The sequence below is a fragment of the Anomalospiza imberbis genome, chromosome 3, assembly GCF_031753505.1.
Source record: "Anomalospiza imberbis isolate Cuckoo-Finch-1a 21T00152 chromosome 3, ASM3175350v1, whole genome shotgun sequence".
In the NCBI taxonomy this organism is placed as follows: Eukaryota; Metazoa; Chordata; class Aves; order Passeriformes; family Viduidae; genus Anomalospiza; species Anomalospiza imberbis.
The window spans coordinates 86198870-86212546 of record NC_089683.1 but is presented as its reverse complement, the minus strand read 5'-3'; the positions used below and the strand labels follow the sequence as shown (position 1 = coordinate 86212546).

The window sequence follows — 13677 nt, the reverse complement described above, 5'->3', positions numbered from 1 at the left end:
CTCCCATTGACATCAACAGGCTGAAAGAAAGCACAAGCAGGGCCCAGCAGTGCGGTTCTCATATATGCCAACAATGGAGAGGTTATTTAGAGCTAAGGCAGAAAATCAGAGCTAAACCCCAGCCCACTCCAAGGACAGCTGTGTTGCTGACAGCCAGGCTGGCTATTCTACCACTCCAAAGCTTGTCTCAAATACAGCATTTCCTAGAGTGTGTACTCTAGTCACAGGCTTGGCCTTAAAAGCTCAGCCAGCTTCTGCCTATTGAGCAGTAGCAAATGGCTGCTGCATTTTCAAGACTCAGACATGCTTTGGACAAGCTGCTTGCTCTCCGTGTGTGGTAATAAACTGGAGCACAAATGCCTGATATTAATAGTTAATCAGCACCATCACATGACTGCCCTGTTCCTGCTGTTTACTACTCATACTACCACCTCCCTCCTTCCTTCTCACTCATAGGCAGTGCCTCATGGGAGACTGCTGGGTGCAAAGCACTCCCATGTCACCTCTCGGACACCAATGCCAAGCCATGCTGGGCAAGGAAGGTGTTCTGGTTCACAGATACAGAGCTAAGCAATGCCAGGGAAAAGATAAGGAAAACCAAGCTCTTGTTTTCCATTCCTTGCTACCATCTCTTCTGTATAGTGCTCTGAACAAGTCTATAACCATCTAAATTCTAAGCAACAGTAGCCCCTGTTATCTTGTGGCTGCTGAATTCTAAAGGAATTAAACACTTAGTGGTGGTAAAGTAGGAACAAAGAGAAAAAAAAAAAAAAAACTAATATATCTCTACTGCTTATTTCAATTTCGTAACCTATTCAACACAGTCAGAAAAACAAGCAGAAAACTGCCACCACCATCAGATGCCCTCTGGACTATATGAGGAATAACCACATTGGTTCTAATTAGCCATTCACCCTCTCCAATTTCCTCAAGCCACATCACTGGCCCTCCAAATAACTAAACTGTAAGGGTCTTTCCTTTTCAGAGGTTGCTATCACAAGCAAAGGATGCAACTTATTATGCCTGAAGAGAGATCCATTCACCCGCAGACCAAATACAACTTGGGCAGTTACCGCATATGGTGGAGCCGCCCACAGATTCCTTCTCTCCTGTCGTGGTTTGACATGGAAGTGAATTCTTTCAGGAAGTTGGGTAAACCAATCAGTGGTCAAGTTTGGATATTGGCACCTAAAGTGACCACTGAAGGTGTGGATACGCCTCTGAGAACACAGGGGGTTAAAAGCAAGAACTCCCAAGAGCTCGCTCTCTTTGGTTCCGGTCAGGGTGCTGTGCAGACCTCCCCTGCCCAGCCATGGGGCTGGGTGGGGGAGGGGAAGCCATGCAGCCTGGTTGAGGTGAGCTGAGGGGTAGAAGGACTGGAACCGAGCCAGCTCCTGTGGATGGAAGGGTGGAGAGAAGCAGAGATGCCTTTGTCGTACCCCTCCAGAGGGAAGAGACAGAGAGTCCGGACGGCACCTGTAACTTTGCCGGTGGAGGAGAAGGAGGGGGGGAGGGCGCCCAGCCTTGGCCTTGGGAATCAGCTGCTGGGCAGAGATTTCAGCTGTCCAGGGAGTCTGAACTTTTAACCCTTTCCTGGGAAATGAAGGCTTTGTAAAATATTACTCCTCCTTGATTTGAAGTAGAAGAGAGACAGTCTGGGATGCGAGATGATGGAAGAGGAAATTTTTGAGTTGGGAGGAGATGATGGAGTGGCTTGTGGCTGGACTTCTCTTGTTAGCCATAGACTGAACCAAATTCTCCTGACAGAGGCTGCACTTAGGGAGGTGCGTTGGTGAGCCAAGAGACCTGTTTCAGTGATTACCAACAGAGGAATGGAGAGAACAGAGGAGAGTTGAAACAGGTGTGGAGAGGCCCTCTGTCTTCGAGGAAGAAGAAGAGGAGAAGAAGACCTCTGTTCTTGGACCCTCGGCCCCAGGGGAAAATGGGGGGGACTGTAGTCCCGAGATGAGAAACTGAACTGTTGTCTCTTTTGGTCCATGGCAAAGCATCCTTAAAGGTGCCCTATGAGCAGTCTGTCCATGCACGGTGGTGAGAGCACTGTGACATGGAAAGGAGAGTGTCACACTGGCAGATTTTCTCCGGGTGGTTGCCATGTGTGACATGGAAACACAAGGGTGGCAATTGTGTTTCCTGGGGGGTCTGTGGCACAGGAGAGACTCCTGTCTCCCTTGAAGGACTGAGTATCTGATTATCTGAAGGGTAGCAACTTGATCAGGATCCTGGGTGGTGTCTCACTGTTGGGTTTGTTTGGAAATTAGGTGGGAGGAGGAGGGGTGTTTTGGAAGGTCTTCATCCAGGATTTAGTGTTTGTAGTTTTATAGTAGTAGTAGTTTAATAAAGTTCTTTTCTTTGTTACTAAGCTTGGGTCTGCTCTGCTCTGTTCCTGATCACATCTCACAGCAATTATTTGGAAAGGTGCATTTTCATGGGGTCGCTGACATTGCGCCAGTGTCAAACCATGACATCTCCCCAGGCAAGGATGAGATACTTGTATCACAATGAGCCACAGGCTGAGGGAGGAGTGGGCAGGGAGAGGTATCTGGCCAACTGAACAGCCACACTGGGACCCAACCCAGGCAGCCCCTTTTGTCCAGACACATCAAGGCTGGGGGAGGTGAGGACAATCCAGCCCTACTGCAGAAGAGGAGAACACTGCAGAGAAAGTCCTGACCTTCACTTCCAAGCAGCATCTCCAAACTGGTGATTTTGAAACATATACACAGGTGCAGCAAAACTTCTTAATCTATTAGGCTTCTGAGATTACTTGGGCTGAACTCGGGGACTGGGAAACAACATGCTAACATTATCCTCCTATACAGTACTGTGTCAAAACAAGAAAGAAAATATCCTTCAGAAAACCTTATTTGAAAAGGACCAGAAGTCAACACACAAGAGACAGAACAGTGATATGTTGCAGGATGGCCACCCTTGGGGATCCAATCCAGCACCCACTCTGTGACTGCTGCTCACCCCACATCCAATCACATTTTAACCAGTTGTGTTGTTGGTGCAGTTAGGAGCTCTCGGTTTTGCTGAGTGATGTTTTCTGTGGCCAGCTGGCAGCCCACCATAAAACAGACCTAGCAGATATGGGCTTTTCCTTCTATTAGTTCAGTAGGAATCATTCTATATGGTGCTTTGAGAGCAAAATGAAAGAGGTTAAAACCCCAACCTTGTCCATTCACATACAGAGCTTCTGGCAGATGCTTTCAAGATCGAAGGGCTTTACCTCCTTCCCAATTTGCTCCTCTCAGGCCTACCTAACCATCAGAATCAGACCAAGAGTTCAAGTCCTACAAAGCATCACCAGCATCACTCAGCACTTCTTGAGTCACATCCAAGTGGTGCCCATTTGATCTCCTCTCTTTGGACTGCAGCCAAAGACTCAGCTCTAGTCTAATACCTTCTTACCAGGCTGTAGAGCTTTGAAAAAAAAAAGAAAGACAGCAGCATTGGGAAGGTAGCCAGCAAGCCTGCCAGTCTAAGTGATAAGCCCTTGGCTTGAACCTCAGGCTCATAATTTTCTGCCACTGGTGCCAGGTGCTATTATTGTCCCTTTGGGAATCTTAATACAGCAAAAATACTCTCTCTAGCTCTGTCTCCGCCATTTTTAACCTTCCTATTCCACAGATCTCTGCTGCTTCTCAAACTTCAGCCACATCAAATTTCCTTCCCTCATCTTCCTTTTGCTCAACCAAGCTCTCTGGTGTTATCCAAATGACCCTGACCAATCTAATCCCTGCTCTCTTTCATGATTCACAGTAGCACCTCAAGGAACCACATTTCAGATGTCTCAACATATATTCTAGCTACTGGTTCACCCTCCCTTGGTAGTCCAGATGGATATATTCACCAGCATGCAAGCTTCCAGGAAAAGGCAGCAAAATTACACAGCCACATACCCCAGGAAAAAGAGATCGGTAAGTATTTCTAGACAGCAGCTCATTTGTCCATCTCCCTCTTGAACTGTTGTCCCTTTGCACATATTACAAAAACAGAACAAAAATGCACAGAGACAAAACAAGGAAGGAAAACATAAAGGGAGAAGAACAGAAGCATCTGGCTCTAGGAACGGACTACACATTCTGTGCCAGGGCTCACACAACAATGGAAGAGGTACAAAGAGAGATGTGTGCTCAGAATGAAAATCTGCTAGCAGCACACCTAAAGCTGAACACAGTATCAGTAGATGCCATGGGGCAAGGCAGAACTGGAGTGGACTTGCACTAAAATTAATTCTGTATTTCAACAATGCACAGAGAACACAGATCCTCATGGAGAAGCTGTTGACATACAGGCTGTGTAACTTCCAGAGGGCCTCTGCAACCTCAACCATTCTGTGAGAATGCTCTAATCTCTGGTACACTAGTTGATGCAGAGAATTTAGGAATAGGACTAGATTATCCTGCCTGCCTTGCCTTTGGGAATTACAAGCTGGCAGCAAGATGAACCTTACTGTCAGTTAAAAGACAACATAGTCAACTTACTTGCCTCTTTCAGGAGGAAATCATTTTGCTTTTTAAGAAGCAGCTAGGCCAAGTTGTACATGGGTTACTCCTCTCTTACATTCCAATTCATCCAGCTGCAGCTGCACACAGGCACTTCCTAATGTTTTTGCATGAATTAGATAACCATCCAGGGAACACTTATGAGACACAGAGACAGAGGTATCTGCTGCCTGGCAGAATCATAACCACCTCCTTGAGGCTAGGTGGAGTTCCTCATGATTTCCCCTGCTATTGAGTCTCTCTCCACCTCCCAGACAACACATTTTTCCCCCCACCACTGTCAGACTATCAATGTCTGATATCAGCTAACTGGACATCAGCTAGCTGGCACTGAACCAGTCTTTAAAACAGAGATCAAGCCACAGGAGAACATCTCCTCAGCTCCTCCAAAGATGCAAAGAACAAGATACCTGTACCATGCCCCATCTCCCACTCATATAATACATGTCTAGAGTCCCAGAGCCTCCCACCCACCATGGAACTACATCCTTGCAGGCAAGCAGACCAGACAATGTCATCAATCATGTTCAGCCCCAAATTTCCTCATGCTAGGACTGCCTTGCAGCAGCCACACATAACATTTGTTTGCTGGCCACTTCAGTGCTAAACACTGTCAGGGTTGAGATAGACAGGCACTTCTGTGCTGGAAGAACAGCTGCTGCAGCATATTTCTGGGGGTGAAAAATTAAAACAAAATTGCAGGAGGTTACCAGAAGCATAATTTCTCACTGTCTACTGATGCAATCAGTTTCTGCAACACTTTCTTTACTTTGTTGCTTTAACAAGCCCACAAAGAACTGCTATGGCCCAACTTCCCACACCTGAGAGACAAGTTCTGGTGGTGTAAGCCATTATGCTCAGCACAGGCCCCTGAACTCCACTCAGTCACTCTGTAGAGTGAGGCCCAGGGCAGAGACTGTGATGAAACTACCACTAGCACCAGCAGTAGACTTTTCCGCCACCCTCTCGCCACAGAGAGAAGCTCAGATGGGCAAACAGATGGTAACAATTCTGAAAAGGCCTGGATTCAAATGGGAGGCCAAGAGGTGAAAACGACTCATGAGCCCACATGTGGAAGCTATCTGGAAGTTATTTGTCAAGTCCTGGAGGCAAGGGCCAAACCCAGATGTGGTAAGGATATGGAAGTCTCACCCTGGAGCCATTAGCAGCCCAAAGCCCAGACCCCAGTGCACCACAGTCACACTGGGTCCTTGGTCATGTGTGGCGAGTGCTGTTCTGCAGCCTCTGTGTAACCAGTATTAACTCAAAGGACATTTTCGAAGCTGATCACCCACCCCACCAATGCTCAGTCCAACCAAAATGCCAGTACTGAAACATACAGCAGAAGGAAGATGGTCTTGATATTACACAGCTAAGCCCAAATTAGGATTCTCATCAAGCACTTTATTCAGGCCATTCCAGTATCAAGATGAAGATCTACTCCTATGTCTTGCAGTGAAACTAGTCACCCACCCACCAAAGGGGGTGCAGAGCCTGCAATGAGCAATCCAAATGTTAGCCTAGAATGCATTTTTCTCTTCTCTGATAGCCTTTTTAATCCTAGCATCTCATTGCACTTTCAAAGAATGCACTAAGCCTCCAAAAGAAAATGGTATTGGCACTCTGTAGAGGAAGCCAAATAAAGAGCAGCTGAGATCACTTGGCTTGTTCAGCCTGATGAAGAGGAGACTGAAAGGACACCTCGTTGCAGTCTAGAACTTCCTTATGAGGGAAAGCAGAGGGGCAGGCACTGCTCTCTGTGGTGACCAGTGACAGAACACAAGGAAATGGCCTGAAGCTGTGTCAGGGGCAGTTTGGGTTGGATATAAGAAAAAATTCTTTACCCAGAGGGTAGCTGGGCACTGTAAGAGGCTCCCCAGGTTAGTGGCCATGGCACCAGCCCTGCCAAGGTTCAAAAAGCATTTGCACAACACTCTCAGGCACATGATGTGATTCTTAGTGCTGTCCTATGCAGGACCAGGATTAGAACTTGTGGGTACTTTCCAACTCCATATATTCTATGAATTTCTGATTCTGTCCATTCATACAAGCAGGCAAACCACAGCAGAAAGCTCTGAGCAAGTCATGAAACCTATCTAATCACTTTGCAGCATACCTGGAAATATACCCATGTACCCATACTCTCTGCCTTGTACTTCAAAAATATGCTTTCCATATCAGGCACCTAGCCACACAAAGAATTTGAACTGCCTGTTGTACCACCCCAAAGCTGCTCTCCCTCCAAGAGATCTCTCTCCCTGGAAATGCTACACTCTGACTTCACAAGCTTCTTTCAGTAGATTTCAAAGGTGCTCCTGGCAGTCCCACTGAATAGCACAGGAGGATCTTTTACTTTCTTTCTGTTTACACAACATGCCAAGACCAATTAGTCCCCTGGGAATGAGCTCAGCAGCTCCAAGAAGTCTTTGTGACAACCTAGACTTCCTTATGCCTCAGGTGAACCTGGTGCCTTCACCTTGAACCCAAGGATGTCCCTGCTCTCCTTGACCTTATGCTCTCAGTATTGGCAAAAAAGCCACATATGCTAAAGTGGTAGCAGCCATGCAGAGTGGCAACAGGCTTCATTAAATAGCAAGTGGTTGGCAGCAGGGCCTGCCTGCATGCAATGATGTGTCTGAACAGGGACCATGATCAAGGGGTGCTGGGAGAGGGCATTCACTGCAGCAAAGCAAGTGTCCGCACAAGCCAGGGCATTTCTGCCCTATTAAGGGAAAGAATAGAAGTCTTCTGAGCTAATTTTCTAGGCCTTTAGAGAAGCAAAGAAAAGGGTGCATTGAAATATCCTCACTCGACCTCAACAGGGAGACACTGGGTGGGCCAGCTGACCAGCCAGGATGGGAAATACATCTGCCAACAGTCCAAACTCATGTCTGGGACACAGAAGAGCTGAATTCCTGTACCCTGTGAAGCTGGAAAGGCATAGGCTGGCATCTAACCAAAATAGGGCTTTTTAAACCTGCTCCTGGTACAGCATTCCCTGCTGCAGGAGGCTGAACTGAAAGGCATGGATGATGGAGATTTCCATTTATTCACAGGCCAAGAAAGGACAGCAATTCCCTGACTTCTTAAAAGCACTCTGATTGCCCCAAACCCACTTGTCTCCCAAATTTGCTCCTCTTTTTTACCAAAAGGCACCAAATCACTGGAATACAGGGAGACATTTGGATACCACTTGGCACCAACTCATGGGAAGAAGCAAAATCTTCTTAAACATCCCAACACAGAGCCACTCTACACCTCAACTCTCTGGACCAATATTCCACCACCATCCACGATAAACAGAATTTGATGCAAAGCATTTGGCATCTCTTCATCTACCCTTGAGTTACCCATACTGCACCACACCCCCAAAGTGTCTTCTCATCTCACAGCACATTTGCTTCAGGCATAAATTAATCTTGCCTGATACTCTTTGTCATCTGTCAGCTGCATAGAGCTGCAGAAATGGGAAGTAAGGCTCAGGGATAAGAGTGAAAGCCACATCTGCTTCTCAAAAAAAAGTTTAGCTGATAAACTTTTCAGCTGTGCTCCCACGGGCAAGCATATGATAGGAAGGATAAGAATCACAAAGCAAGAAAAGCTTGATGTTCGGAGCACAGATGAAGCCTTCAAGTAGCCTGTTTAATATTAACATTCCTCATATGCATCATTTACCTGACTAAGAAACACATAATGCCACACACTGCCCAAGGCAGTTAAGAGCCATTTTTGTTGGAAAATGGGAACAGACCAAAATACAAATGCCCTGGTCCAATTTTATAAGTGGGGAATGGGAGTCCTGAATGATTTTCATAGGAGAAATAAGTACAGGTAGCAAGCAAAGACTCATCATAAAGCTTCAAGATGTCACTGACTGAAAGTTAACCAATTAAAACTATAAAAATAAGACAAGTGACCAAATAAAATATACAGGCTGCATCTCACTGTGCATGTGTGTGTCATGTCATGTTGTGCTCTCAGTACATTTGCCATCAAATTAAACCCACCAGCTGACTATCCTTTATTTATAACATGGATTCCACAACCATGGACTGTTAATGACATCTACAGTAAAAACAGTGTTTTTTAAATAACACACTGCCACCTCCACTCCAGATTTCAGCTTCTTTTGCAAAAATCTTTGCCACAATTAATCCAGAAGTGTAGAGAGCAAATGGACAAGGAATCCAATTATTCTCATAAAGTTTCCCCAGAAAAAGCCAATATTTTGGAAAGCTAGTTTAAGTTAGCCCCTAACCTTTATCAATATACTCCTAAAGAAAGAGCTGAAAGATGCTTGAGGGAGAGCAGGCAGACGCTATGCCTGGCATCCAAATCTGAGAAATCACCTGGGCCAAGAGAAACATTTCCCAATTTACTTATGTGTACTCTGAAAAATTAGAAGCCTGGGCACAGGCTTAGCAGCTTTTTTCTTCTCTCATAAGGATGTGAGACTAATTAAAGTCTGTCAGTATCAGTAGAAGATTTGGGTAATGTGAAATGCAAGACTGGACCTTTTGAATGTTTTGTGAGCAGAACCTTGGCTAGAAGGTTGAAAAGGGGGTGAGGAAAACCGTACTGGAAAACACAAGTCTCTGCATTATGTATTCATGGAATGTATGCTGCCAGCAGGACTAAGAAAAAACAACAATGTAATAGGGAAATAGAAATCTCACTTTTAGGGGTCTTAGAAAATAAATGCATAGTCCTTTCTTTTAGTGAGTCCATCTTGTAGGCTTAAAGGAAGTGTTGCAAACAAGGTCAAAACTAGTACATCCAACAAACCAGAGGCAGTGAAATTCTTTCCTAATGAGAGGAAATTCAGAACTGAAAATAATTGGTTTTAACTTACTGCAATGTACCAGGGCCAGCAGATGTCTGCAGATATCCTTTTAAACTGACACTACACCATTCCCAATAGAAAAATAATGAAGAGACATGAAATACTAACTCTACAGCAAGGCCTTTTGAAAGAGAGGCACCAGGTGGGAACTGCACAGGGCAGCCTGCCCCATTTCCCAGGCTTTGCAGAGATGAGGCAAACTTCTAGCATTTCTACACCTCAGTCCCAGGCCAAACTAAAGTCCAGCAAAATCAAGAGTAACTGTATCTAGAGCAAACTTAAGCAGTTTGTAAAGTGTTAAGAAGATAAAAAAGCACTCTTTTACATTGCTATAGAACTCCTAGGAGGCATAGGCAGATCTAGGCCCAAGGAGGTCAACAAGTGTGGAAATTCCTATCATCATCACATCAACAACCACTTTCACCAAAGGCTCTTTTTATACATGCTGAGCAATTAATTTATTTTGGAGTAAGTGACATAGGTCAGATCATGGAAGCAGTGGTAACTTGAAAGCAAATGCCAGTGATTTTGTTCCTGTGCCATGCAATGAACTGGACAGTACAAGTGCTGTCTTCCTCCTGGGGTAGCAAGAGAACAGCCAAAGTGTAGCAGGAGCCACCCAAGAAGCAGTGCCTTTACCTCTCAGGAGGGGTATCTACACCTACCCCAATTTATCCTAGACAGACAGCAGAAGTACCCTGAAGGTGTGTCCCTGAAGACATGACCACAAGAAGCAACCCTATGAATTTACTGATCCTTGCCTCAATAACCTTTTTCTGTCTTTGCTTACCAGGCCTTTTTCTCAAGCAATGGTGCTTTCCTCCCGTGAAGTTCTGCCTTACCTGCTGCATTTTTTCCAGGTCAAGGCTGGGCCTGCTGACCTTATCCCCATATCCTTGCCGATGTCTCTTACAAGGCATGACCTGCTCAAGGCCTGCCCCAACACTTGTGAGGATTAAAGATCCAGAGGCCGGGCTTCGCACCAGGGGCTGGAGTCTCTTGGGAGGGGAGGCACTGAACAGCATGGGGCTGGGGCTGGCGTGGAGGCCGTCACCCTGCTCTGCCACAGGCCGGAAGGAAATGGCGCACAAGTTCTTTACTTCTTCGTCACTGGAGGAGGTGTTGCCATTGCTGCAGCAGGTGAGACGGCTGACCTGGGACCACTTCCGCTTCTCCGCGGCAAACTCTCGGTTGATGCGCTCCAGCTCCTCTTCTGAGCTGTGGCGGTCTAGGCTGGCATGGAAGAGGGCCCGAACCTTGCAGCATTGGTTTTCCTGGTTCTGGAGCTGGTTGGTGGCCAGAGGAGTCAGAGTACAATTCCGTCTTCTCTCTAGTGGGAGGAGGAGATTGAAAAGTGGCAGAGCAGATCTGTGTCCCACAGCCTAATAAAATGGACCTGTTTTCTCCTGACCTGCTGTTTTCATCTCCTCCCAAGTAAACTTCTGAGCTGTTTCCCCATCTTCTCTTCCCCAGATGAAACACCCTCCCAGCTGAATGCTTCCCTTTGGAAGTTTCCAGACCTTTTTTCAGACCAGATTGCTAGATGTCATCCCCTTTCAAACCATCACCTGGAAGTCTAGTTCCAGAGAAAGAACATACATCTGTCACCTACCTCACCTCCTCAAGGTGGAGAAGACATGAGCTTACAAATGTGTTGTTAGGCACTTGCCTCTAGCCAAAAACATTAACTTCTAGTGACCAGTTCTCAGGGCAGAAGAGCCAAGTAAGTTACACTATTCTAAGCGTCACCTTTATGGCTCAAATAAATGAGATCTGGTTTCTGGATATAAAAGTCCTCCATTACAAGACTTGTCACACAAGAGAACCTGTCTTCAGCCACAAGCTAGGCATGCTTTATCTCTTCTGCTGAGATCTTTTTATGCTAAGCATATAGAGCAGAGATTTGAATTCTAACAGGGCATGTCCTGTGGGTCAGGAATTGAACTTCTGCTTCCTTTGCATAAGAATCTGCTTGAACCTGGGCACAGGGCATGCACTAATGAAAAACTTAGCACCATTTAAGAGATGCATTTACTACAGATTTCACCTGCAGCTCTAAGCTACTTTATATCAAGTCCAAAAACCAACAGCAGAGCACCTGTATCTTCTCTATCAAAGACTCTCACTAGATGCAAGAATAGGGCTGCACAATACCAACAGTCTAGGAGGAAGGGAGAGAGATAATCAAATAATGAGTCCAGGGGAATGAATAAACTGAAGGTTAAAATTCAAAATAGCAAGGCTGAGGAAACCCAGAACAAAGATGACAAGTGCAAAAGCATAGAATAGAAGATAAATTTTTAGCCCCAGCTCTGCTGCTGGCACAATTGTGGACCATCTCTGCAGCACTGGGACTTTAACACATGGTTAACAATGTCTATTTCTGGTGGTAAAAATGCAACTGCAGCATCTGATAGCACCAGCCTCTCCCTGTGAGGTCCCAAATGCTTCAAAAGTGACTGATTTAATGTATCTGATTGTGGTACATTGGGGACTGAGAAGGAGGCACTTGCAAGAGCACAAGTGAAAAGAAAAACTGACTTCAACCGTAGTATCCCGGGATCCTTCTATCTTCATCCCTTTACCTCTGTCGATCTGAGCAAGTTCCTGGTTCTCTCCCTCAGAGTCATCGCTGTCCTCATCACTTGGGGGATAGGAGATCTAGGGGACAAGGAGAAAGAAAAGCCTTCATCATGAACACTGAATATTGCCCTGCTGCTGCCTGAGCCACTTCCCCCAACCTCCCCCTCTCATGTCCTGGAGGCATCCACCCCCACCTAACCACATACACCCAGCCATAGCACCTTCCTGTATACACATCCTCATCTCCCAACCCCAATCTCCCATTGTATCCTCTTAATTTCAGCAACACAGAAAACATGGACTTCTGTTGTTTCCACCACGCTGCACTGCCAGCTCTTTCCCAAGTACAATGAACATACCCTGCCTTTCACTTCCCAGACACGTAGCTTAAAACCATCATGGCCTACCACATCTACATCACATGGATAACTGAATCTCCAAAATCTCTACTGCCGAGACAAAGACACATCCTGTCAACAGCACTTACAAGGCACCCACAAATGGAAGTGGCACGTTAGTTTTAGCCATCTTGTGTATCTACCCACACTTCCCCGTTGAAGTTCACACACAATCCACCACAGAACAGACTCACCTTGCTTTCCTACAGGACAACCCTGAAGTATTTAATAGAAATAAAAGAAACATGATTTCACAGAAACATTGACAATAGTGTTTAGCTGTCCCCTCCAGGAGATAACTTACAGTACCACTGAACACCTTTGAATGCTCCAAGATTAACAACAATTCACGTATTTTGTTAATATCAAGACTTTTCAGGAACATTTGCTCTGTGTCAACCAATGGACTTCAAGGCACTTACTCAAAACGTGTCTAACACTGAACAAACCTGGTAGCTGCCTCTTGAGAGGATTCAGAGATTTGAAACCAAGCTTTTATAGGTCAGATAGATCACACTGCTTCTGAGTTTCCTACAGAGAGGAAATCCTACCTACCTTGTTACTAAAGTGACTTTTGTTCAGCAGCATAGAGCCTACCTGGAAGTTATTAGATCAAAACACTGAGCTACACAGCTTAGTATGTGTCTCTGGCAGCAGTCAAAACCAAATGAGTCAAAGGAAAATGCAATACTTAAAAGAAACCTTTATAAGAAACAGTTCTGGAATAACATGATCACGGCAAGATGAACTTCATTATTCTTTACACCTTTTTATTCAGAATAACGAACATGGCCATCATTCTTAGCTGCCTCGAAATACTTGCTCACAACAGAATCCAGCAGCAATATGTTTCAAAAGGTTACATGCTATGTTTCCATTTTGCATGTTTGATGTGCTGTGCTTTACTTTTACAAAGAGGAGGCAAGCATGCAGCCATTACACTGATTTGAACGATTTTACCTCCATCACCCTGGGGAGATGTTTTTTTAGTGTTTCAGCCACCCAGAGACACAAAAGAACAGCTGCATTTACCTAGGTGTCTATGAAAGACACACTACTGATGCAGAGAAACAGTAACAGTTGAGATTCTGATTGATACTGAATTTGACAGCTATTAAATCAACACATGTATTTTGTGACCATACTCCAGGACTGTGTTTGGGGCATTTTGTGACCATACTCCAGGACTGTGTTTGGGGCATTTTGTTCCCCCCAAAAGCATCTTGACACCCTTTTTCCCCCCTCCTTCTTTAAAGCTACCTTTTGCCCTTTGGTATTTACACTGCCCTTTGAGAAATCAAAATATATTTTCCTTCCTTGCTAG

At 45.4% G+C, this 13677-nt stretch overlaps 1 protein-coding gene across 4 annotated transcripts in view; it reads right to left on the bottom strand.

The window, feature by feature from the left end:
• LOC137471323 (uncharacterized) overlaps window positions 1-13677 on the bottom strand; it is a 65748-nt gene that overhangs the window by 33123 nt on the left and 18948 nt on the right. For all 4 annotated transcript variants that reach the window (XM_068185536.1, XM_068185538.1, XM_068185535.1 and 1 more), the window contains exons 2-3: window positions 11958-12033; window positions 10215-10702 (exon numbers count right to left, since the gene is read on the bottom strand). In XM_068185536.1, coding sequence (XP_068041637.1) covers window positions 10215-10702; window positions 11958-12033 — 564 coding nt within the window. The remainder of the gene's footprint in view (window positions 1-10214; window positions 10703-11957; window positions 12034-13677) is intronic.